Here is a 26,152-nt window from a genome sequence, read left to right on the forward strand (position 1 = left end):
CTCACTCGAGACTCGAGATCGAGATGATTCAAATACGATTCGGAACAACTCGCACTCCGATTACGAGTTTTCACGAAGTAAATCTAAAGTACAATGGTAGCGTACCAACGTTGCCATGTTTCCATCACTCTCGCCAATAAGTCGGTCGTTGGCTTAGGGGAGCAACCCGACGTCAGATCGGAGGGAGGAAATCGAGGGCGGCCTAAGAAAAAGCCCTAAAGTTGTGGGTGCACGACGAATCTACATGGGGGGGAGATGGACATCACTGAGCCTCAGTCTAGATTCCCTCGGCTGGCGTATGGTACCATTGTGGACCAGTAGACCTTATAATGGTGAAAGAGGACCGGCCTTCTTATCGGGCCCTGAGACGGTAAGTCTCTAAAAGTGGGTCTCAATGTCCTCAAGCTCCAGTGGTTTTCTAGTAGCATTTAAAGACGTTATTTAGCCTTTCAAACCATTAAAAGAAAGTCCTTAAAATCCTTTAAATCTTGACGTTTTTGCCCCAATGGCATTCCCCGTTTCCTCTTTATGAATACCACCCACCTCCACCATCGACTTGTACTTAAGGTTTTGGCACGGATAAATTGCAACATCCAGACCTCCCACTTCCCTTTGTGAGTACCCCACCTAGAACGCCTTGATTAGAAGATCTGAGTGGAAGGGTATGGAAAATCATTCTTTTTGTCAAGATCCAAGCCTCTTCTTTCCGAATTCCAAAATGCTATCTTTTGCTATCATCCATTTGTTTCACTTATTGAGTATTTCTAGTTTGAAAATTATCAACGTTTCAATTCTCGTAAGAAGTAAGTCAAATTGATATGATATGAAATGCAATTTTTTCCTCGGAAGTGGCTAGCGATATCGTTCGATAAACACCCTCGGTACCTAGAGAAAGTGTTACACGAAAAGGTTTACCTTTTGCGATGCAATTTTAGAGTATTGAATGCCAAGGTAAACTGCGGTTGTATGAGGGAGAAGTATGTAATTGACAACAGCTTTTGACAGTGGTAGGTACCTACAGTGAAAATGAATCGATTTTTTGAAAAGTTGGGAGAGCCAGTGATACCACGATGCCACGTGACTTTAACGACATGATTTTTCTCGGTTAAATAAAAAAAACATTCAGCCTGCTACTTATTAACAATGAAACTTGCGTATTGTTACATATTTTGAAATTCTGGACCAAGGAAATCAATAAAATTGGCAGGTTTGTAATGTGAAAGAGGGAGAACTACATGGGGCCAGACAATGAAAAAGAACGGAAAAAAAACCACTAGGTACCTATATATAGAAAAAGTTACGGCCGGCGATGGCGTAAAGAAGAAAATAAATAGTATAGAAAAGACAAAAGAAGAGATAGAAAAGATGAAAGATATGCTGATTGAGGTATAATGAAGAGAGAGGAAAACATTGGAAAAAGTAGACGAAGAACAAACGAGAAAGTGAGAAAAATAAATTAAGGAGAAAGAGGACAGAAGATGTAAGATATGGGGATATGAAGATTAGGTACCATCCTCTTCAACGTGGCGGGGGCAGCAAGCAAAGATGAACATTTTAGGGGGGAATTAACTCTCAAGGATTTTGATGGCCTCTGCTTTCAGAAACCGATTTCGAAAAATTTGACCTCCTCTTCAAACTACGCCGGTTTCATTCCGTTCATACGCACAGATCACGTCAATAAGACTTAAAGGTAAAGTCACCGTCTCAGAGCATACGGAAAAAAGACAATGGAGTAATTATTGCGCAACCTTTCCAGGACGTTTTCAAAGAGGGTCATCTAAGACAGTGTTTCTTAACCTTTTTTAGCGCATTTTTAAGAATTAAAAAAATGTGCTATTGTTTGCGTTTTGTCCGTCCGTCCGGACCCACTTCTGACGTTTCGAACTACTTCCAGGAGATTAGTCCTAGAGTCCTGGAATTTTTTTGCAGTAGGTATCCTTGAAGGTGTGCCAGACGGCCATTAAATTTCGCTGTCTAAAAGGGCCCCCCTCCCCACGAATTATTTCCTGAGATGCTGTTTTTGAAAGTAAAACGTGGATAACTTTTACATACGATAACCAATTGGTCTCAGATTTTGCATACGCATGCCTTTAGTAGTGCCATAAAAAGGGGGGGGGGGTTAAACACCTGTTCTAATGAAAGGAATTAATTTCTACTAACCATACCCCTCCTCTTCGACCTCTTTATCGTGATCGGGTATATTCCCTTGTACCTCAAGAACGGATTGTCGTAAGAGGGTACTCACAAAGAGTGATTGACACGTTGGCAAGAAATATATCCATTGGTGATGGCAAAACAAAAGCTATTTCGGTTAACAAAATGCGCTTTATCCTAGGCTTTATCTGTAGGTACAAGAGTTGTGCACAATTTATACTTGTTTTTACTGGTGGCCTACTTGTGAATGGTATTTATCTCTATGGCCCACCGCCGTGTTATATCGGGGGGTATGGAATCTCCCTGGAGAGCGGGGGGGGGGGGGGTCAACCCTTGAGACATTTTTGAAATTTTAGTAGCTTTATAGGTATTTTTAGACTCATTTACATCTTTCTCGTACTGCACAAAAATGTATAGAATATATAGACCATTAAATGTTGCATTTATTGGTGTCTAGGAAAGGTACACTGGAGATAATACAAACAAGGATTAGGGGTGTAGTGTATACACTTATTTAAGTATACTTAACCCCCAGGTTCTACGCTAACTTCACACTACAAGAACGCGGAAATAAAGTCAATCCAACAACGTTTAATAAAATGGCCACCCGAATGACTATTCCCTCCAATAAATCATCTAAGGCATGACCCCCTTACCACAGATATTACTGTTCTGTGCCCCTTACGTTAGTTGTTGTTGTAGACAACGCTTTGACCTGAAGCACAGTAGGGAAGGAACGTAAAATAAAACACTCAAATTGTGAAAAGTTAGTTTAATAATGATCGCAATTATTAAGATTGTGAAAGCCCGGAAATTTAGTTGATGTACATTAATATAAACAAAGCAAGCAAAGCCAAAAGGTGTCGTACTTTCTTTCGTAACTGCTAATGGTAAAAAGGGTACGACGTATGAAAAACCTCGCAGTTTGATTAATACAGTCCAAAAGTTAATTAACAAAATATTTTGTAAAAGTTTAAGCAGTAGTTAACAAAGATAGTAAATGCATATTCACAATGCTGGTAAGGTTAAAAGCAAGTTTTTGGGAACAATGGGTCAGGTAGGAGCAGGTACCTAAATTCTGAGAAACGGTTGTTAAAAGCAAGATGGAAAATTACATGGCCTTGTAGGCAAATTTAACTAAAAACAAGATATGTGGAAATTACTGAATCGCCACTCACATAGATTCTAAACTGAAGAGCTTTGATAAGCGTAATCCCACTCCTGCCAGATGGGTAGCCCGCCCCTGGTTTCGTAGATGACAGTTTATACCACCCCCGTGGCTGCTTCATTCACGGAGAAAATTGTTAGTAACAAACAACAAGTCAGTATATACATCAAACGAATCGGTAATTTCCAAATATTAAAATAAAATGATCAAAACTTATATATGAATGTTACTTCAGGGACAAGACCAAGTAATCAACATAAATAAACATAAAATAAGTAAGCATTACACCAAAAACGTAAACAATTACAAACAATAGTATAATGGTATCACACATGTGATTCTGCATTGCGGTTAAACCAAGTAAATTTGAAAAACAAAGATTGAAACACACAAAAATGCGGCATACAAAACACAAATACGATACAAAGAAATACAAAAATTACTACCTGCATTAAACAACAAAAATAACAACAAACATTTATGGAGCGACGCGTTCATGACCGCCATTCAAGACCAGATGCTAAACGTAACTCCCGTTCGTGCTTTCTAGATGGCGCAGGCACCTTTTTCCCACCTAGAAATTCCATCGTTGCCAACTCTTAAAAATGTATGTATCGGCCTCGTAAGTTGTATATTCAGGTTGGAACCTCTCAGGGTTATTGTGGTATAATTTTCGTACTGACCATGTTTGGTAAATTTATTTAATTTTAATATTTCAGTAAAATATTGTAGAAGTGAATTTTCGTGGCCCACTGAAAAGTTTCCGTGGCTTACCAATATTGTCTCTTTCGTTCGTGGCCCCTAAAAGAAAAACGTCATGGCCCCCGTTCAGAAACACTGATCTAAGGCACGATTGTTATCCGGGCTCTTTTAAAAATTCAAATAAGGATGAGCAGCGTGTAATTTTTTCGGGACGTCCTTAAGAAAGGACGACAGTCGACAATGATATTGTTCCGGAATGTCGTATTTTCCACTCATATTGAATGAAATGATCAGTATGAGGGAAAAGTGATGAGGGTGCGCTTCAAGGAAGAGTGCAAACGAAGGAGCCATAGAGGAACACGAGTCAGTGAGACCGAAAGTGACGGGAAAAAGGGGCCAGGCAACATGGAAAACTCGAATTGAAGGAGTAGAAGCGTTCCAACATCTTGCGTACCAAGAATACTTATTTTTTCAACTGAACCAATTGAGATTTATTCCTACCAAGAACGCCTGCGGTCACCTTTGCAATTGCGAAGCAGGTGCCGAGAGCAGAATAAAAATTAAACTCCCTTTCATTAGTTCAACAACCCGAAGTGGCCCACTTTTCCACCACGGAACTGTTATTCGAAAAAGGCAGAAAAACACGGACGGCCTTCACGTGTCTCGATTGTGCCATTATGCTAATTGCAATTTTCAGAATTCGGAGTTATTGTCTATCACGTCACGACGCAGTGTCTGTAAAAGAGAACCGCACAAAACCGTGTATTTCCCGGCTAATGAGAGAAAAAAGTGGGAGACCACAACAAGTTTTGCTTTCAGTATTAATGATGTTTTTACGTTGTTAAAATGTCACGAACTTCGTCTCGTTTATCGCATTTCGTAGTTCCGCTTATCCTCTGTGTAGTTAATTGCTTTGCGGCCAATAATTGCGATTTCGATTCGGACGTGGAGCTTGGAGATCGACTGGGAATCGACGATGAGGTCGTGGTCAAAAATGGCATTCTGTACGCGGCGAAGGACGTTCAAAACACGGAGGGTCTCAAAAGGGGATGTTTCTGTGACATAAACGTTTGCGTGCGAAAGTGCTGCCCGATGGGGCAGTACATGTTGAATAGGACGTGCGTCTTAAGCGGGAAGCCCTTCGTGATTCCCAACGAGATGAGGCCCGGATTGAGCGGGTACCAGTTGGTTTTCGGGAACGAGTGCAAACATGACAAGAGAAGGAGCCTGCTCGATCCCGTCTTTGAGGAGGACTATTTTACGATCACCACGACCGGAAGATTGCGGACCCCGTTTGATGGGGCCGTTTATAAATTACGCGACTATTGTGTCGATTACATCGAGCAATTCGATAGGATTCAAGCCCTGGTGTGCGCGTACCGTAATGCGAACATTTCAAGTTCGAATGTTGTGGGTAAGTGGTTTTGGAGAGAATTTCGAAAGTGCCTCGATATTTGCGTCATTTGCATTTGTAATTAATTAGGTATCCCGTGCGGTAGTCCGTACATATTTTCCATTCCAAGGAAAATAATGTGATTCACACACATGACACTTATTTGTGGTTGCCTTGATTTATAATTATAAACAATCAGCGTAATTTGGTTAGTGGACCTTGCGCAAAGTCTCCGATTGTCTTAGAAATCGCGCGGTTATCGTGGTAACTTTGACTTCCGTCCACTATCCCACCTAAAATCATTATTTTGAAGGTGCGGTTTTGTTTACCAATTCTGCAATCAGTCATGGTACCTTCAAACGGAATCTAAATTACATATTTGTATTAATGACTAAGTACATTAAATAATTATATCATAATCAAAGCTAATTACAGCTTGTGCAATGATGATAGAATGCAATTAGTAAGTAAACCTTCTATAAATAGGTACTGCATATATCGCTATGAGGAAGTTGAGGTTCATTCGAAGATTTGAGCACGTTTTATTCATAAGCTGGATAAACTGGAATATAATTTTGATCACCCAAATCAACAACCCAAACAAAATTTAGGAAATAAGCACAAATTGAGTCCCTAGGGATTACCTATCATAAATTAGATGACAAAGACGTTAAAAAATGTGGTAGTCCCAGGCTTCATGACATCATTTATTTTTGGGTCTGTCTATCGATTACTAACACCTTTCTCCTAATCCCTAGTCCAGCCTAATATACAGTGCTATTTATTAAAAAGTAAACAAAGCGATTTACGTGTATTGTTTCCCACCTATGTCTACTTTTAAATGACAAAATCTCTTCTGAAAGGCGCCTAATTTTATGCAACCAAAATAACTTGTTAAAACAAATTGTCATATTAATTAATTTGAATATTGTTGCTTTGGCTTCCGTATTTTTATTTTCTGTGAATCCAGAGCAACAATATTCAAATTAATTAACATGACAGCCAGATCTCTATCTGCTTTAAGAAGTTATTTTGGTTGCATATAATTAGGCGCCCTTCAGAAGATATTTTGTCATTTAAAAGTAGACATAGGGAAAAACCATATTAATCCCAATGTCTGTATTAATAAATAGCACTGTATAGAACCCATCTCCACGTTTATTCCACCTATCGCCATGGTAATTATATTTTCGGCTCTCAGTACATGCCCAGTCCGCAATGGCAGCCTCCATTTGAGCTTCTCGCACCACTCGAAATCGGCATGCTCTTTCCCATCGCGTTTTATACAATCTGAATAGCGTGGGTGTAGGTCTCCTCGTTTTCCCCCAATGTCCTATCAGAAACTGCGTGATGTGACAATTCATCTCTTGTGCCGTAAGCACTGGAATAAGCCGTTTCGTCCACAGCTCGTCCATTCATCCTGCGCACTCTCTCTCTCGTGATTATATGCCCCTGGATATTTTTAAACGGCAGACGCGTCCGCATGCATCCGAAAGTTGGCCCTTCCCCACCACTATTTTGGAATGTCACGATGCTATAATGGTCTTGTGGCAAGGATACTCAGCTCGCAACCGGGGGGTTCGCGTTCGATTCTTTGCACGAGTTTTTTTTCCACAAAAATATGTACCTCAATTCAGGGGAGTTGGAGATCTGTAGATTTAAGATTGTCTTCTCAAATTTTGGTGAAAGAAAAATGCTGCGGAGGTTTCCGAACGGTATAACGCGTTTGCTATTCACACCCTCGAACTAATCAGTGTATCCTCCATCAGTGCCACCAATCCATACGCACTTTACCAGATTTCTGACTTCTTCTGGATCAAACACCCCGAATGTATAATACAGGGTGATTCAAAATTGAATGCAAAGATTTAAATTGGCAAAAAAGCGGTGGCGTACCATAATTGTACCTATAAGTATCAAGTAGGTAGCCCCCCCTGAGATACCACTGGAATTAATAAATTAATTTTATTCCCACCAAAGGAATTCCCTTATGTCGACAATTAAGCCTATCCAATTTTATTTAAATCGGCTGAAAGGTTTTTGAATAATTGATAAAAAAAACGTGGAAATAGCGCATGTATCCTGAGCTCTCTCCCAACTGAAAAACTGTTCGACGAAATTTTTTTGTTGTAGGTAATTATTGTTTTCTTTGTTACACAATTTTAAATATTTCGTTTAAATAAAGTTTTATATTAAAAAAAACCGATTATTTTAAAACTTTTACACCCTGTATCTAGAAAACGAAAAAAAATTCTTATTTTTGGCTGGTTAATAGGCCCTTAAAATCTGTGCACTCAATTTTGAATCACCCTGTATATACTCTGGATTGCAAAACCAAAACCCTTCTTTTTGAGGCTCAAATGCGCCCTTCTGTGGAGTAATATCATGCATCTAAGGCGGGGCCCCCGTACGTTAGTTGTAAACAACGCTATGACCTGAAGCATAGTAGGGAAGGAACGTAAAATAAAACACTGAAATTGTGAAAAGTTTGTTTAATAATTATCGCAATTGTTAGGAATGTCAAAATCCGTAAATTTAGTTGATGTACTGGGTGGCCAACTAAGAATGCGAGGAAGAATCTATCCATCGTAGAGGCTTGCGGTAAAAAAAAATTATGACTAAAACGGCCACGAGCAAAACCTGTAATAGTATATTATATACCGCGGGACTGAAGTAGTACTTTTAATCCCGAAGGTAAAGTTTATGGCCCGACCGAAGGGAGGGCCATAATTTACCTGAGGGATTAAGAACACTACTTCAGTCGCAAGGTATATACGATATTTTTCGTACTTCTGAAACTGAAACACTTAATATGTATGGAGTTAGAGAACGCGTTCTTTCAAAAAATCGCTGCTTAACAAGTTACTATAGGAACGTTGCGTTGGTATGACAATCTCTATGCTATGGTAACAAAAATAATTTGGAAACTGTCATTGCTAGTGTCATAATTTTGGTGGTGGGTGACAAAAGTGTATTTGATATTCATAAAAAGCAGCCAAAGGTAAAGAATTGATACCACCGAAATCCAAAAAACTGTATGAACAGCAGTACGATGGGTTTAAGAAGTAGTGCCGCATACAAAATGTGGAACAACCTACTGAAATTGCCTTGTTAGTAATTTCATCCTTCCGGGATTTTCGTCAAAATTTAATCCCGGCGGGACAAAAAGTGACACTTCAGTACTTGTCATAATGGAGTGAAGTGGTCACTTTAGTCTCGGAAGTACGAAAAATATTTTTAAGTTTTCTGAAATGGCCGCTATGGGGCGTAACTGCAATCTGGAATCTAAAAAAGTGATCTGTGAATTCCGCTATATTAACTTAACAAAAAAATGTCCGGTCTTTGAAGTTGACGATAATCTGAATAATTTTTGTTTGACAATTTTTCCTGTATCTCTAAAAATGAAGTGGTGGGGGGTGGTGGTTCAAAGGTTTCCGTAAAGAACACTCTGTATCTTCGAAACGGCTGAGCCGATTTAAACAAACTCGGGTTAGTTCAAAAGAGCTATTCTTCAGCTACAAATATTATACTATTTGAAGTTTTGTTAGTTTCACATATCGCCGCTTGAGGGTTTTTTTCGACATTCCGACAGAAATGGTTAATTTTCTCAAAAAAATTCAATGCATTATTCGATTTTTTTTTCATGAAAAAATATCTAAATGATGTCTAAACAAGTTCGCGTATATATATCGTGATGGCCAGCATTTCGGGCATTTACGGCGGTATTAAAAGCTTCCTTTTTAGGGCCACAAATTATATAATAAAAATAAATCCGAAAAAATTAGCTTAAAAAAACAAAATTTTGAGGGTATAAAATTTTCTTTGGCCTAAATTTTAGGTTAGGAACAAGATACCGAGCTGCGGTTTTCGCGAGCTTGTTTAGGCATCATGTAGCTACTTTTTCAGGAAAAAAAATCAAACCAACGCATTTAATTTTTTTGAGAAGCTTAGCCATTTCTGTCGGAATGTCGAAAAAAGCCCTCAAGCGGCGATATGTGAAACTAACAAAACTTCAAATATTATATTAATAGCCGAAGAATAACTCTTTTCAATTAACCCGAGTTTGTTAAAATCGGCTCAGTCGTTTTGAAGATACAGGGTGTTCTTTACGGAAACTTTTGAATACACCCCACCACTTCATTTTTAGAGATACAGGAAAAATTGTCAAACAAAAAAGGTTCAGATTATCATATTATCGTTTTGTTAGGTTAATATAACGGAATTCACAGAAAAATCACTTTCTTAGATTCCAGATTGCAGTTACGCCCCCTAGCGGCCATTGCAGAAACTTTTCCAGGTTTTGCTCGTGGCCGTTTTAGTAATAAATTTTTTTACCGCAAGCCTCTACGATGGACATGTTCCCAGATATAGTACCTCGCATTCTTATTTGGCCACCCTGTACATTAATATAAGCAAAGCCAAAAGGTGTCGTACTCTCGCAAAAAGTAACTGCTAAGGGTAAAAACGACATAGAAAAACCTCGCAGTTTGATTAATACAGTCCAAGAGTTAGTTAACAAAATAATTTGTAAAATTGGTAAAAGTTTAAGCACAAAGATAGTAAATGCATATACACAATTTTGGTTACACTCAAGGTTAAAAACAAATGATGGAACGATGGGGCAGGTAAGCAGGTACCTAAATTCTGTGAAAAGATGAAGGGTACAGGATGTGACTCATATTTGGTGCAATAAAGTCCTTTTGTTAGAAGCAAGAGGGAAAACTGCATGGCCTTGTAGGCAAAATCAACTATCTGGCAAAAAAATATGTGGAAATTAGTAAATCGTAACTCATTTATCGCACAAAGATTCTAAACTGAAGAGTTTTGATTAGCATAATCTCGCCCCCGCAAGATAGGTAGCGTCGCCCCTCGTTCGGGGTATCGAGCCTACAGTTGAATGACGAAGACAATCACGGAATTAGGTTTTTACCACCCCCGTGACTGCTTCATTCACGGAGAAAATTGTTAGTTACAAACAACAAGTCAGTAGGTACATACATCAAACGAATCGGTAATTTCTACATATTAAAATAAAATGCTCAAAATTCATATGACTGCAACTTCGGAGAGGCCAAGTAATCAACATCAATAAACATAAATTAAGCAAGCAATAGACCAAAAACGTAAACAATTACAAACAATAGTATAACGGTATCACATATGTGATTCTACATTGCGGTTAAACCAAGTAAATTTCAAAAACAAAGATTGCAACACACAACAAATATCAAATGCGGCATACAAAACACAAATGCTATATAAAGAAATGCAAAAATTACTACCTGCATTAAATAACAACAAACATTTATGGAGCAACGCGTTCACCACCGCCATTCAAGACCAGAGATGCCAAACGTAACCGTTCATGCTTTCTAGATGGCGCAGGCAGCTTTTCCCCACCTAGAAATTGCATGGTTGCCAACTCTCAAAAATGTATGTATCGTCGTAAGTTGTATATACAGGGTGGAACCTCTTAGGGGTTTTAAAGAGGCACCTCGAAAGGTAGCACGCGGGGCATGATTATTGCGAGGACGTTTCCCCCTTCGCCCCTCTCTAGTTTTCCTGGTTGCTGCTACTGCCATCAGCAAGAGCAATTTCAGTTCAGCAACGTAATTGCTCCTTCTTGATCAAGACGGTCAACTCTTTCTATTCATTATCGAACCAGTTCACTGGATTCCTTTTATTCGGTGCCGGATTCCACGACTCGCACCATTTGTGACACCTTCGCTGCTTCGAATTCCAACGGCCTTATCGATCTCCTCTCATTAATAATTAAAGACATTTATCACTATCCCTTTAAAGAATATGACGCACTGTCCTCGTATAACAATGGAATTCGGAACAGAACGAAAATAAACAGCGGGTTATATACTTTTTTGGAGCAAGCATTTTTACCTAGAACAGATATCAGTTTCAGGGGATGATTTATTGGAGTTTAACCGCAACTGCATAAGCGATACGAATTGGGGTGTAGCCGAGGGTGGGTCATTTATTTTGTGAGTTGCGACTTCCGTAATATTATATTTGAATTAAATTATATATACAAAGTGGCCCATTTAATTGGTCCAACAACTCAATTTTCAGGTATGATCATCTCGATGCCATTTCTCCTCCTAACATTTGTGATATACGCCCTGTTACCTGAACGGAACCTCCACAGGAAATGCCTGATGTGCTACGTCCTGACGCTATTCTGCGCGTACCTGTGCCTGGCCATCGCCCAGATTCACCCGAACGATATTGAATTCGACACGTGCGAGGCGTTAGGAATACTCTGCTATTTCTTCTTCATGGTGTCGTTCCTCTTCATGAACGCGATGTCGTTCGACATGTGGTGGACGTTCAGGTACGTTGCCAATCTTATCATCAAGCGGTTGATACATTTCATTTCAGCGGGATGCGCGGATTTTCCGGCACAAAAAAGGAGAAAGAGCGCAAGAGGTTTATAGCGTACAGCCTATACTCGTGGGGTGTACCGGTGGTCCTAGTCATAATAGTGACGAGTCTAACTCACAGCACGATACCGCTCGACGCGTGGTACAATCCGGGAATAGGTGACGGGCAGTGCTGGTTCAGGCTGAGGGGGCAGTACGCCGAGCTGCTCTTCTTTCACGGCCCTCTCGCTATCCTGATCATGGTGAACATTATCCTGTTTTGCTTAACGGCGTTTAAGATACGAGAAGCCCAAAAGGCCACGGTTATGCTCAGCACAAGCGATAGCAGAAGACATTCCATGGAGAAAGACAAGGAAAGGTAAGATTTGCAACAAAAGCGCCCACGTAATTCACACGTGATTTCAGATATTATCTTTTTTTAAAGTTAATGCTAGCAATGGGACTTAATTGGTCAACGGAACTGATATCGACGGTGGTGCGCTGGCAGGTGAAAGACGTACCAGAGGACGTCTGGTACATTACGGACTTGTGCAACGGCCTCTACGGAATGTTTATATTTTTCGTCTTCGTCTTCAAGAGGAGCACGTGGGAGTTGCTGAAGCAAAGGTGATCCAAATCCGACTCTGTCGGTTTTCTACAACTGTTAACTGTTACAGATATTACACAGCGACGGGCAAGCCCAATCTACAGCGATCGATAAATGATCCGCTCGCGTCGGTGCATTCCAATAAACTGCAACAGGACGATAGTAATTTGTACAAAAATGGTAATCAATTAGAGTTAAAGTAATGTGAAAGACTGACTAGGTTTAAGATATGTGTGAATTGTGATCTTTCTTGTGCTATATTAAACGCGACACCTTAAAACGGTTTTGGTCTAGCCTGCAATGATGCGGCCCATATGAAATGCAGTCTCTGTGTATTATTTTTTGTCCACCCAACGCACAATTACCAAACAAAGCTGAACACACAAAGAAATAGAGGAAGGATAAGAAAACTTCTTCAGGACAAAAACCCTGGCATAGCCCACACAAATATACAAACAAAGACGATAAAAGCAAAAGATCCACCAAACATTTCAAATTGTGTAACAATTAATATCAGGTCACGAATTTCAAGATTCCCGGAACGTCATATTTTCTCCAAAAACAATTATTTGTTGCCCCGTATCTGTTTTTTTCTCTCCCATAACCTTTCCTCGTCAATGTGTACGGAAATAAAGTCAACCCGGCAACGTTTAAAAATAGCCACCCCAATGACTATTCCCTCCAAAACTAAACAAGATCCCGCTTAAATTTGAAAAGTGGCACGTGATCAAACATCTAAGGCAGGGCCTCCTTACGTTACTTTTAAACAACGCTATGACCTGAAGCACAGGGACGGACTGGGTACTACGGGCCAGGTGGAATTGCATAGGGTACGGGCCATTAAAGTAGGTAATAGTGTAGTAATGAAGGGGGGGGGGGGGGGGGGGGGGCTCTGAGGTGCACCACAAAAACATTTTAAAGTACTCCTTTCTAGAAAATCAATTACCATACAGTTTTTTTTTAAATTGCAGCTGATAATTAAAAGTAACAAAATATACAATCCACACGAGGTGCGTCGCCTATCATTGTATTTCAGCACTTTCATGCTACGACAAAAAATGATAAATTCATTGTAAAACACTTCAATTAAAACAGAATTTTTTAACAACCTAACATCAACCCCAATTAGAGAAACGTGTTAATAGTTTATTAATAGTGCAAGAAACTAAATACAGCACATACTTATAAATTTCCAACGGGCCATTATGATCTACACGCCAGGTGACAATCGCCACCTGCCCCCCCCCCCCCCGACCAATCCACCCCTCGTTATGCACTGCCTTTTTTTGAGCCCCGAAAAAAAAATTGTCTCAGATCGACCCGGGGAAAAATTTTTCTTATAGAATGTGGCCTGTAGAATCCATAATTTCAAACAGTTTCAAGATTGGGCTACTAGTTCAAAAGTTACAGCCCTTTGAATTTTTTTTCGTAATTGGTTTCTAGTCTATAACTTTTGATTGAGAAGTCTGATCGAAAAAGTACGAATTGATTTGGATTCTACGCACCCAAATTAATAAGAAAAAGTGTTATCCCGAGAAATTTTGGTGTAGTCGATTTTTGGTAAAAAAGGAAGGTTAGTGAAGCACATAGGGAAGGAACGTTAAATAAAACACTGAAATTGTGAAAAGTTTGTTTAATAATGATCGTAATTATTATGATTGTAAAAGCTCGGAAATTTAAGTCCAAACTAAATTACATTGCAAAAATAAACTTTGAAAATGGTAGTTCACCGAATAAAAATAGAAATAGGCTGGAAAAAATGAACTTACCAATAAAAAAAACGATCCATCAAATTAATATCAAATTGTGTTGTAAAATTAATTGTTTGTAACGATGTGAATGCGTAACATAAAATTATAACATCACAAAAAGTAGCAGGTAAACTTCAAGAGGTAACTTATAGGTTAAAAACAAGTTTTGGGAATTATGGGTCAGGTAAGCAGGTACCAAGATTCTAAGAAAGGGTGAAATGCACAGGATGTGACTCATTTTTGGTGCAATAAAATCATTTTGTTAAAAGCAAGATGGAAAATTACATGGCCTATCGCACATAGATTTTAAACTGAAGAGCTTTGATTAGAGTAATCCTGTTCCTGCAAGATAGGTAACCCGCCCCTGGTTTCGAGCCTACAGTTGAATGTCGAAGACAATCACGGAATTAGGTGTCGTAGCTCAATTTTGACTACAGTTTTTACCACCCCCGTGACTGCTTCATTAATGGAGAAAATTGTTAGTTACAAACAACAAGTCAGTACATACATTAAACGAATCGGTAATTTCCACATATTAAAATAAAATGATCACAATTTATATGACTGTAACTTCTGGAACAACACTCATAAACGTAAATTAAGCACATTACACCAAAAATTTAAACAATTACAAACAAATGCATAACGGTATTAAACATTTCATTCTGCATTGGGGTTAAACCAACTAAAATTCAAAAACAAAGATTGAAACACACAAAAAATATAAAATGCGGCATACAAAATATAAATACGATATAAAGAAATACAAAAATTACTACCTGCATTAAATAACACAAAATAACAACCAACATTTATGGAGCCACGCGTTCACGACCGCCATTCAAGACAAGATGCTAAACGTAACCCACGTTCGTGCTTTCTAGATGGCGCAGGCAGCTTTTTCCCACCATAGATATATAAATACATAGATACAGCCATACCCCAACATAGTTCAAAAGGACGTACCATCTATTACCATCACTTTCGGCACATTAATTACGTATAGCGCTATCCTTTATAGAGGTACCCTGAGCATGGAAGACAAGATTCGCATTATTTATTATAACTGTCAATCAAATTGTTAGCACAAATCACACAGAAAATTATCAGATTTGAGACTTTACAACATAAATAAACCGCCTTTTTATTTATTTAAATCGCATAGCAGCAAGAAATGTTGCATTTAAAATGGAAGATGTTACTTAGAAAGCTGGCAAATGAAGAATTTGAAAAAATTACAGCTGACAACTGGAAGAAAGTGTGTGAACATGTGGAAAGTGATTAATTTAAAAGAGAAGTTATATTTGGTTGATGTGGCTGAACTTTATAATAAGTGTTAATAATGACAGTGATGATTCGAATTTGTCAATTTCATCTGACGATGATTCGGATTGTGAGCTTTTACAAACGTAATGAATGTTCACTAAATGAGTATTATCGCCAATTGGATATCATTGTTAAGGTGTTGTATTTATTTTTAATAAATGTACATGTGTAGCTTACTTACTACAATCAAAGAGTAACCATAATTTACTCTTTGCTACAATTAGCACTATAATTTCAAAAAGAAACCCCACCGAATGGACATATGCCGAAAGGTAGGCAAGACGCGTAGCGACCAAAATTTGATATTGCACGCACACACAGTCTAAAAACTCGTTTTCCTAAGAATATTGCACGGATCCTTCTTTGTGATCATGATACAAACGCACTGCATCAACATCATATAGGCCAAAATGATAATTGGAAACGAATTCACTTCCTGTCGCAACTTAATTTCCTTTACCATTACGCCTAAAACCATGCAATTAAAATTAAAATGTTGAACATAAACTTTACTTACTTACGGTTTTTTTGATATTCTGCAAGCCAGCAATGAATTCACTGCAGCACATCATGCCAAACAAGGTAAACATAATCCCAAATTTGAATGGCGTAGCTCTATGTAATAAAACTATTTCAGGAATAACAATTATGGACGCGTCTATCATTGTAGCAAGCACTAATGTTATTCGTATTCAATTGATAACGCAATAATTACATAATATTTAGTGAAAAAACCGCCCATCATGTTTAGGGCGAATATTTTTAGTTAGATTTGATTTCGCGCGATCGTGAAATGTGTCAACTGTCACATGACTTATGGGACGCGATAAGTTTGTTTTAAGCGTCCGATCCGCGTACGACATAGTGGTTAAGGCAATAAAAAGAGATAGAACATGTTTCATCTTGGTTAGAAAGTAATGGAGAGATGTACAAATTTCTTTGATATGTTTTTTAAAAACCGAGGTACGTTTGTTAAGGATGGCTGTATCTAGGTATTTTTATATCTATGTTCCCACGTAATCTAGGGACTTTATTTCCCACCTAGAAATTGCATGGTTGCCAACTATCAGAAATGTATGTATCGTCGTAAGTTGTATATACAGGGTGGAACCTTTCATTGTAAAAACTAAATTCAAGTTTGGTGCTTATGCCTACCAAGAACCCTTACACATACTCAGATTGCATATTTGTTACACACGCATCTAAAAATGGACTCTTGACAGTGCAATATTGGGTAACTCCATTAAACATTTTCTTGGATTGTCTGTTAGCGGAAAAAACTTTTGGGACTTAAGGAAGGAAGGTACGTCTTTCTCATTTAGAACTAGCAAAAGGGATTAAAGTGTAAGATGTTCCAAAATACAAACGTAAACTGCTTATAATATTCACACAAATATTAATATAATCGCTGCATAGTTGACATAAATGCCTATCTACATTCAACCATTCAACGTGTGTTTTTACTTACTGTGTTGGATCATGTCGTAGATAGAGTTCCGAATCGCTGTTTGTGTGAAACTATCAACATCGGTAACGGGTTTGTTCCATTGCCTTGTTTATGGATTTTCTATAGGTTTGTCGATTTACAAATTTGTGAAATAGAAGTCACTGGTCGCAGGCTAATATTTAATGCATCTGTAACTCTGTAAAATAAAACTTGTTATGTATACGAATTCTTTTTTTTTTTTTTAATTTAGATTATTTAATTAAACTTACTAAATTTTTTTTAACAAAAGGTTACAACATTAACATATTGCAAATAAAATAAAAACATTTTTAAAAAATTTACCGTATACTTAAAATATAAAAAATTGCATTAAATGCTGTCTTATTATTATCTTATATTACTAAATTAAGTAACCACTCACCTCTCTTACTGCTGCGACTCGTAAAAATGGACTACCATTATCTCTTTTTCGTTCAAAATAACGAATAAGTTGCTTACTTTTTCTTGGTAAACCCGATGGCCTTTTTGGGTTATACAACTTTTGGCGCACAATATAGCAGAAGTTAGGCTTCCATAATTGTTCGTTATGAAACTAACGAATTTTTCATCGACATAGCAAAACGTAATAAAATAATTAAAACAGTAGCAAACAGTTGTCACTAACTTTCCATGTAAAGCGTTGTCAACTTTTCTTTATAAAGGTAATGTGTCTAAATTTTACAGTTAAACAGTTTACTTCCTCATTTGTTGTGGTAACACCCCTATGGTTACGCAACTCATCTCATATTTAAGAGAAAAGACACAGTTCAACCGCGTACAACGTCCTAACGACTGCTACCGAGATTTAAGTACCGCGACACGCCCGTCGTGCTCGTAGTTTTTTCGCCCAGAGTTGCCAACTGTAAATATAAGGTAAGTCACAATTGCACTACCATTTTCAACTTCCTCTTCCGACATTCTCGTTACGCGCACGTCAAGGAGAGCGTAGGGTGAAATCCATGAGGTTCTAATTGCAATTTCCACCTATACTTATTCTGGCGATTGAACCTATATTTTGTACAGCCTCGAATTAGTTTGGACGGGTTTCTGCATTTTTCTCAGAGTTTGGGAGGCTATACCTTGGGTTTCACTAATAACGTGAGTACGGCACCTTGTTAATTTTTCAAGTTTTTGCCCTTTAATATTAAACCACTGTTTCCCTGATAACTTAGTTTTCTAATACCTAACTCAATACCTCGTCATTATCTCTAAGTTTAAAGGGGGTTACATGTAATTTCTTTCAGGGTTTTAATTTTTTGACAAGGTATGTCAGTCCTTTAATTGCGTTTATATAAACGCCCGTTTCGTTTCCAGACAGCGGCCATTTTGTTCTGGATTTTCACACAAAAGTAAGGCCAACATCAACATGTAATCAGGCTAACCTGCTATTTCAGATATGGAATTAGGGCATCAGATCAACCCGAATAAACTGCTGAAATAAAAATTAAATGTACTTATTTATTATTAAATTAAATTTGAACTAATTACAACAAACATACAAAAAAAAACAAAATTAAGCATACACGTCCTCTCTGTCCGCGCCCGATCCATCGCCATCCTCGAGCGAAGAGAAGTTAAGGAAGTGGGCAGGACGATGTACCTCGTGATAGAACTCTTTCGGATTTGCAAGCTGTAGTTCGTACTTCATGCTCGGATCATGCCGCACACCTAAATGTAAGAAAATCTAAACTTGTACCAGACAGTGCCCCACATACCCATGAAGTTGTAATTCCAACTACCCTGCGTGGGAACCATGAAGAAACCCAAAAATCGATCGGATAGTAACATTTGCACCTTCTCGTAGTGACTGGGCAGGTATCCCTTGGGATTGTTGCCCTTGTCTGTGTTCTGTCGTCCCCACTCGAATCCGGATGGTGTCAATTTGTAGGCGGTCAACGAGCAGGAGCCGGGCGTGAATGAGCACGTGATTATTATGGTCTTCTCGCCGTCCCAGGCGGAGTTGTCGGTCATTATCCTAGCGTGCGTGGTGATGTCCTGAGGAGACAGTTGAGGCAACTCGTTCGGTTGGGTGTGTATCCAACCGAGCGGCTCCATCTCCTTTAGGAATGGGTGACTGGGAGGGGTATGCGGAATGTGAACGGTTTGGTGGGTGCCCCACTGCGGTACCAGGACGAGGCAGCGCAACTCTTTTACTTGCGGATTATCGGGAGGGCTGACACCGTATAGATATGCGCAGATCTGCGCGCGCAAGTCAGAAATTGTAACGAACTTCTTCAGGACGTTCTTTGGTAAAATGTACGTGTAACCGGTTTCTTTTATGTCGTCTGAGCTGACGTAAATGTGATTGGTGCGCAAGTGCAAGTTTGTTGCAGAAATTGCGCGCACCCTCCACTCGGTTTTGGAGCTGAACGTTTGCGTTTCGTAATTACTAGTCGTGCTCGTGATGATCTCGTCCCCGTGCTTGTTTACGGTACGAGTTGTGGTCGCAGTGAGCTGAGACTGTTCTTTGGTTTGCTTTTCAATTTCCGCGATCTGCTGCCGTTGAGCGGAAGGCGCGCTAATTTCCATACCAAGTATAATGTCTCGTATCTCTGACTGTGTCAGTGACGCGACATTGACGCTGAAACAAATTGAAATTAACCCCCCCCCTGGCGGAAGACCTCCAAAACTTACTTGTTTTTCTTTCCATAGTCGGCCAAAATGAGATCCTTGAGTTGCACTTCGACCTTGATCCACTCGTCATCCGAAAGCGTTGGCCAAATGTGATGAGGCTCTGTGATTGTAGTCTTGTCGGGCTTTAGTATAACCTTCGTCCGTTCAGTATTAACATGTAAGGCGCGGAGAATTAAAATTAGCCTCGAAAATGCGGTGTACGAGGAGATCGTTTTAAGCCAATCGTCGTACAAATTAAAAAGCACCATCTGCGGTTCGGTCGCCTTCAAAATAAGATCGCCGAACTTCTCCACCTTAAGACAGGCCTGGAAGGGCAGCTGTAGTTCGGAACCTTTGATCACAATATTGGGAAAGTCGAGCAGATGAACTTCCAGGGGATCCAACATTCCCTTTCGCGTTACGATAATCTGCTTGGGCTGCTCCTCGACGGGCAATGACCGAATTAACGCGGCCACCTCCTCGGCGGTCTTCCACTTCGCCAACTGGCCTAAACGTTTCTGGCCGGCCCATACGGACGTGTGGATGATTTTCAAGAACAGCTGTCCGGTTCTCGGATTAAAAATGAAGATCGCGCCGTTGATCGGTTTGGTCGTCAAGTTACCCTCGAAGGTCTTGTGAATTGTGACACGATACACGTTGGTGTCGTCCACGAACCAAATGATTTGATTCGAGAACAATTCGCCGTAGTTTTGACTGGAGAGATAGGGTTCCGTAGGTTCACTGGAGTACAGTTGCAACGCTTTACGTATACGTTCGCGGAGTACGTACAAGGCTGGATTCGCCTTCATGATTTTGGCCATGGCCTGCTGTATCAGAGGCTTACAGCCGGGGAACCAGTTTCCGTACGCGCTGAAAATCTATAGTGAACAATCTGGTTGCCGACCGCTTCATCTCACCTATGCAAATTGTAAGCCAGATCGATGGCTATTAGGACTCCGGTTGGAGAAGGATAAATGGACATGTTATCCGTGGTGTAGTCCAAGAATTTCGCACGCGCGTAGCGTTCAATGTCGTGCGAATCGTAATCGCCCCAACGGAGTTGAACGTCGATCCAGTACTTCTGAGTGGTGGTGTTGTCCATGGTATCCCTGATGAAAAGTAATTCATCTCAAACACGCTCACGGATTCTTTTCTTCTTTTTTTATTCTAAACCCGTCTGATTTGTATCACTGACCAAGGCAAGGGTGGCAATGCTCGTAAAAACTTCAGTAACACACTTTCCGCTAACACATTTCCAGAGATCTGATGCAGTCGAAGAGGCCAGAAACACCAACAGGCTTACAAGGGACGTAATTGGGTAAAATAGCGAACAAAAACTTCGGGCGACTGCCGAAGGGCTAAATGAACACTAGTAAATGTATAGGACAGCCCTTCTTATATAAGATCACGAAATAAGGAGATCCAAGAGAAGGACCAGACACGAATTCTATGAGGGTATTGGTAAAACCCCAGCAGCCCAGCTTCTACAAAAAGTTCTACGAACCTTTGAACTTCACCTTGACCTATCTTCCAACATCGCCGCCAGATGGGGAGCGACCTTGAACTGGTGACATTTAAAACTTCCACGCAAAGCTATGATCAAGTAGCGCCCTTTGCCTTGCCTCAGGGGCTTGATCTCTGAAGCCAAAAAAAGATTCCGACGCCTATCCCTCCTACCCGACATTTCATCAATGGCAGATAAATAAGGTCCACTTCCCCAGCCCCGCCCATTGCTTCCATTTTTGAAAAAAAATTGGATTCGATTGTGCTTCGTTTGTGCTGCACTTATTTTCGTTTCTGCTATTTGCTTTCCCAGACAAACGGTGGGCGGGGCCAAGGAAATGAGACCCCCGCCCAATCTTACTATTGTCAAATCTGGAATCGTTTGTGCTGTAACTACACTCAGTTGTTCTATCGGCTTCCCAGAGAAATTGTGGGCGGAGCCAAAGAAATGCGCCCCGCCGCGCCCAATCTTATTATAAAAAAAAAAAACTATTGCAATCGTTTGCGCTTCGTTTGTGGAGTCATCTCTGCTTGTGCATGTTGCAATTATTTGCATACTCTCTCTCTCCTAGAGAAATGGTAGGCAGAGTCAAAGAAATGCAAATCTCGCGTAATCTTGCTATTTCATAAAAAAACTATTCGAATTGTATATGCTTTGTATGGGCCACAACTCGTATTTTCGTTTATGCTACCCTGCTTCATAGAAAAGCAATGGTAGGGATAGAAATGTGTCCTCTCGGCATTTTTGCTATTTTTCCAAAAAGTTCTGGAATTGCTTGTGCTTCGCTTATATAGCATTTATTTTGGGTTGCTCTATCCTCTTGGCAAAATAGATTCCTTTTTTAGTTAAAAAGTCACGATGCGATACGCCATGGCACCACGCACAGGCGATATTACATGTGCTGAAACCCTGGTACACTGTAGAGAATGTTTTTCCACGTCTCGAAAAAAATTACTACATCTATATACGTATGGACAAAAATGAGCTAAAAGAAGGCGGATTTCCATTTTACGACGGCTATTGCATAATCGGTAACTGTTCGCAACCTTAGGAGAATCACAGGTACTGCAAATGAACAATATATAAAGCCGGGCTCAGACGACTCGTGTACTTGGCGAATAATCGTTACTTTCGTATACTTGGCATGTCGTGTGAGTAGGTTACTTGTACAATTAATTGTCACTCGTTAGTTGTCCATTTCTTGTCGGTAAAATTGGTCCGAGTCAAAGGGATCACGATTATTCGCACACTTGCCAAGTACATACTTATCTATACTTGTAGAGGCGCTCAAACGGAATGCACAAATAATTTTTTGTTTTTTTTCTTTTTTTATTGAAATGGAGTGGACAAATGAGATTGTGTTGGAATTTCTTGTTTTTTATGAAAATGAGCCGGTCATTTGGATGGCTAAACACAAAGACCATAAAAATCGAAATGCAGTTAATGATGCCTGGAAAAGGATACAAGTGTTACAAATGTTCGCCCCAAATATTCGCCCTCGCGTACTTGTACAATGTACATGTCGTGTGAGTGCCCTGCTTGCCATCGCAACTCGCCAAGCTCGTATACTTCCCAAGTACGCAAATAATTGTGTATTCGCCAAGTACACGAGTCGTTTGAGCCCGGCTTAAAGTGAGTACAGAGTATAGCATTCTTATTAGAGCACCCGGTACATAATTCTTTAATAATTTGTTTCACCATGTATAGAGCGCGTTAAGAATGTATTAGAAGTTTGGCAGTTGAAATAGGAACTTGAAATAATCGACCTAATTTCAAATGGGCGGCGTTTCCGTAAATACAGGAAGACAGAAGAAACACAACTTTCTAAATGTGTTTTTATTCTGAATTCAACGCATTTAAAATTTGCGTACCTATCAATCTGTCGTAGTTTTTTCTCTGAAAATTTGAAGATACAGATAAGTTCCAGATAAGTGAGTGCTCTTTTTTATAATCGGATCCTTAAAGTCTAAGGAACTTTTTGAGTGGCCTAAAAGTTTTGAAAAAGTGGCCAATTTGAAATTTGCAAAAAACTGAAGTTTTTCACATTTTCTGATTGCTAAGTTTGAAAAATCGCACTTTTTCAAGACTTTCAGCGGTCACTCAAAAAATTCCTCGAAAAATTCCTTGGATCTTAAGGATACGATTATAAAAAAAGCGCACTTACCTATCTTGAACGGTTTAATAGATGTGAATTTTTGAATACACCCAGAAAAATTCGCTCTCTCAAGATTACCACCTGGAATATTCGTCCCCTAGAAGATTCGGTCCCAAGAAAACTCGCCCTCGGAGTAAATATTTGCTCCCAGAAAGTATCTGAAAAGTAAATCACCACCATCGATATTCGATGTACCTATATACGTCAGTTCCCATATTGCATCATTTTTTTTTAAATAAATTTATTGCCAGATCAACAATTTATTAAAGCGTAAATCATGTGCTGCTAAGTACTATGTATCTAAATTCTTTTCGTAACTTCAATTCTTTTTTTTTAATTTTCGCTTTATATTTTCACTTCTTAGTTCTTACGTATACCCTAAGTATTATTCACACATGATACTATAACTCGGTTCCTTAGGATTGGAATTTAAGATCAGTATTAACTGTTTTATAATCCTTTTTTTTGCGTGATTCTCTAACTTTGAATTTATGTTATTTTCTTACCAGCTTGCAAAAAATAAAGCATATTATTATTATTAATAGTTATACCTACAAGCAAGCGTTGAATATTGAACTTAGCGACACTAGGGTTTTTGTTGTTAAGTGTTTAAGTTAACTTGCGTGAAGTGGGTTGGGCTAAAATCAGGTGTTCTGTGGGTGTTTGTTTATTCGTAGGTTATCTAGTTCTCTTTTAATTTGATGAGTAATATTATTTATTGGGTTTTTGATTAATGGGCACCTTATTCTTTGAAACTCTCGCCAGATTTGGCTTTTTGATTTAAGTAGATCATTCATGTGCTGTGGGGGATAGTTCTAGTCTACCGGGAGAGATCTTTTTGCAGGTGTGCATGTCAGTTTTACACTTAGACCATATAGTACACAGACTGCTATTAGTCCTATGCTTTCAATACACAATGAATGGTCACGGATAGAGGGCACCGTAGTCGTGGGTATGTGAATCTCAGGGAAAACTGAAGTCCTGTAAACACCAACTCGGATCGCGTAAAGAGTAGCTTTTATAGTAACTGCGTTATACGGGAAGCTTTAAATACTCTTGACTATCTTCTATCCGTCCACAAATAAGAATAGGTTTGCTTTTTTTGCCATATCTAGGCGATTAATTAATTGACGTTTGTTAATTTATAGGTTGACAGTCTCAAATCGTGTCTAAGCGGGCCACTACAAATTTTGAAATTGGCGTTTGATTTTCCTTTATTCGAAGCGCCTATGTATCAAATTTCGTTTAAATTCTTCCACAAATAAAAAAGTTGGCACTGCGCATGCGCAAAACCAAATTTTGGAACTGGCGTTTGATTTTCCTTTATTCCATGTGCCTATGTATCAAATTTCATTCAAATACTTTTATAACTAAAAGTTTGCAATTCGGTTTATAAATGGTCGAGATGCGAAAAGGGCACTGTGAATTTTGAATCGATCCGATTCAACTTTTGGTTTTGCGTATTATATGGCTAAAGCTATGCCCATATTGAATTTCATGCAATTCAGTTCATAACTAACGGAGATGTAAAAGCGATCGAACATTTCTAAACAAAGTTATCGTTCACACGGACAGATAGATGGACAGACAGACAAAGGAACAGACGGACAGACCTAAAAGTTCACTAAATATAGAAAGTAACGCATCCATTGGGCTCCGTGTGTTAGAGAGAGAAACGCATGATTTTTGCCCAAAATGGCGGAAGTCGGAAATTACCAGATTCTAGTAACTTTAATGTTAGGGATTGTTCCACCTGTTTGGAGATATCTGTATATATTTTTATAAAACATGACAGTACTATGAAGTTAGGTTATAAAAAATGACAGCTATTCAGATTTTATTTGTCAATTTTTTTAAGTTGGCAGTAAATTTGCCCAAAAATGGCGGATGATTGCGGTACTTTCTATATCTAGTGACTTTAGACAGACCAACAGGCAGACAGCAATACAAAATTATAAACGATCTCTAGGATCGTTAATAAACGGCAAAAGTGTAAAATTATGGAACATGTAAAAAACGGTTTTTTTGTTTTTTTACAATAACTTTTTTTGTAAGCGGTACAGAAAAAATTCCTTCCTTGGTACAAGACTCGACACCATAACGAAACAAATAGCGAAAAAAGTAGAACAATAGCTCTTAAGATAAAGAACTAGTAGCGTCGCAAAACGAGCGGACGGACGGACAAAGTGGCCACAATAGCGCATTTTTTTTTATTTTTGTGGAAATGCGCTAAAAAGTCGTAATCTCTTAAATGTCAAAATTCAAATTGGCGTCCATAAGAAAGAATAAAGTTGCCACGTGTTTCTTCGTCACTTTGAAAGTTATAGAAAGGGGATGCCATATATTCAAATTCTCCAGAAAAAGTGTTTGAATATTTTGGTTAGAAATGTCTAGTACCTACGATTAGTTTTATCATGAAATTGAAGAAATTTTCGTTTTTTTTGCGATATTTTCAAAACTATTGAAGATATTTTAAATTTCTTTTTATTATTCAGCACGAAAATTTGCTAGCTTGCGCCCATTTAACCAACTTTCTATTACTTAAAATAAGCGAGATCCCATCGAAAAATGGACACCGTGTATAAGCAGAAACTTTGTCCTAAAAATATTAAAGAAGACGATAGAACAATCGAAAGTAGTTACAGCACAAACGATTCCAGTAGTTTTTTTGACAATAGGAACATTGGGCGGTGGTCGCATTTCCTTGGCCCCGCCCACCGTTTCTCTGGGAAAGCAAATAGCACAAACGATTCCAGTTGTATTTTTGACAATAGTAAGATTGGGCGGGGGTCGCATTTTCTTGGCCCCGCCCACCGTTTCTCTGAGAAAGCAAATAGCACAAACGATTCCAGTTGTTTTTTTGACAATAGTAAGAATGGGCGGGGTGGCATTTCCTTGGCCCCGCCCACCGTTTCTCTG

General features: G+C 39.0%; 2 protein-coding genes across 2 annotated transcripts in view; one reads left to right on the forward strand and one right to left on the reverse strand.

Annotated features, from left to right (window-relative positions):
* Window positions 1–4,834: 4,834 nt before the first annotated feature.
* Window positions 4,835–12,824, forward strand: LOC116181514 (G-protein coupled receptor Mth2-like). Its single transcript, XM_031501898.1, has 5 exons — window positions 4,835–5,438; window positions 11,502–11,763; window positions 11,811–12,170; window positions 12,218–12,418; window positions 12,469–12,824. Exons 1-5 carry the CDS (start codon window positions 4,871–4,873, stop codon window positions 12,599–12,601), a joined length of 1,524 nt encoding a protein of 507 aa, XP_031357758.1. The 5' UTR covers window positions 4,835–4,870; the 3' UTR covers window positions 12,602–12,824.
* A 5,575-nt stretch (window positions 12,825–18,399) lies between these two features.
* Window positions 18,400–26,152, reverse strand: part of LOC116181503 (pre-mRNA-processing-splicing factor 8) — a 29,610-nt gene continuing 21,857 nt past the window's right edge. Inside the window, exons 20-23 of the mRNA XM_031501883.1 lie at window positions 20,492–20,683; window positions 19,596–20,444; window positions 18,677–19,542; window positions 18,400–18,629 (exon numbers count right to left, since the gene is read on the reverse strand). Coding sequence (XP_031357743.1) covers window positions 18,475–18,629; window positions 18,677–19,542; window positions 19,596–20,444; window positions 20,492–20,683 — 2,062 coding nt within the window. The 3' untranslated portion in view covers window positions 18,400–18,474. The remainder of the gene's footprint in view (window positions 18,630–18,676; window positions 19,543–19,595; window positions 20,445–20,491; window positions 20,684–26,152) is intronic.

This window comes from Photinus pyralis, unplaced genomic scaffold, assembly GCF_008802855.1.
Source record: "Photinus pyralis isolate 1611_PpyrPB1 unplaced genomic scaffold, Ppyr1.3 Ppyr1.4_LG9, whole genome shotgun sequence".
Taxonomy (NCBI): Eukaryota; Metazoa; Arthropoda; class Insecta; order Coleoptera; family Lampyridae; genus Photinus; species Photinus pyralis.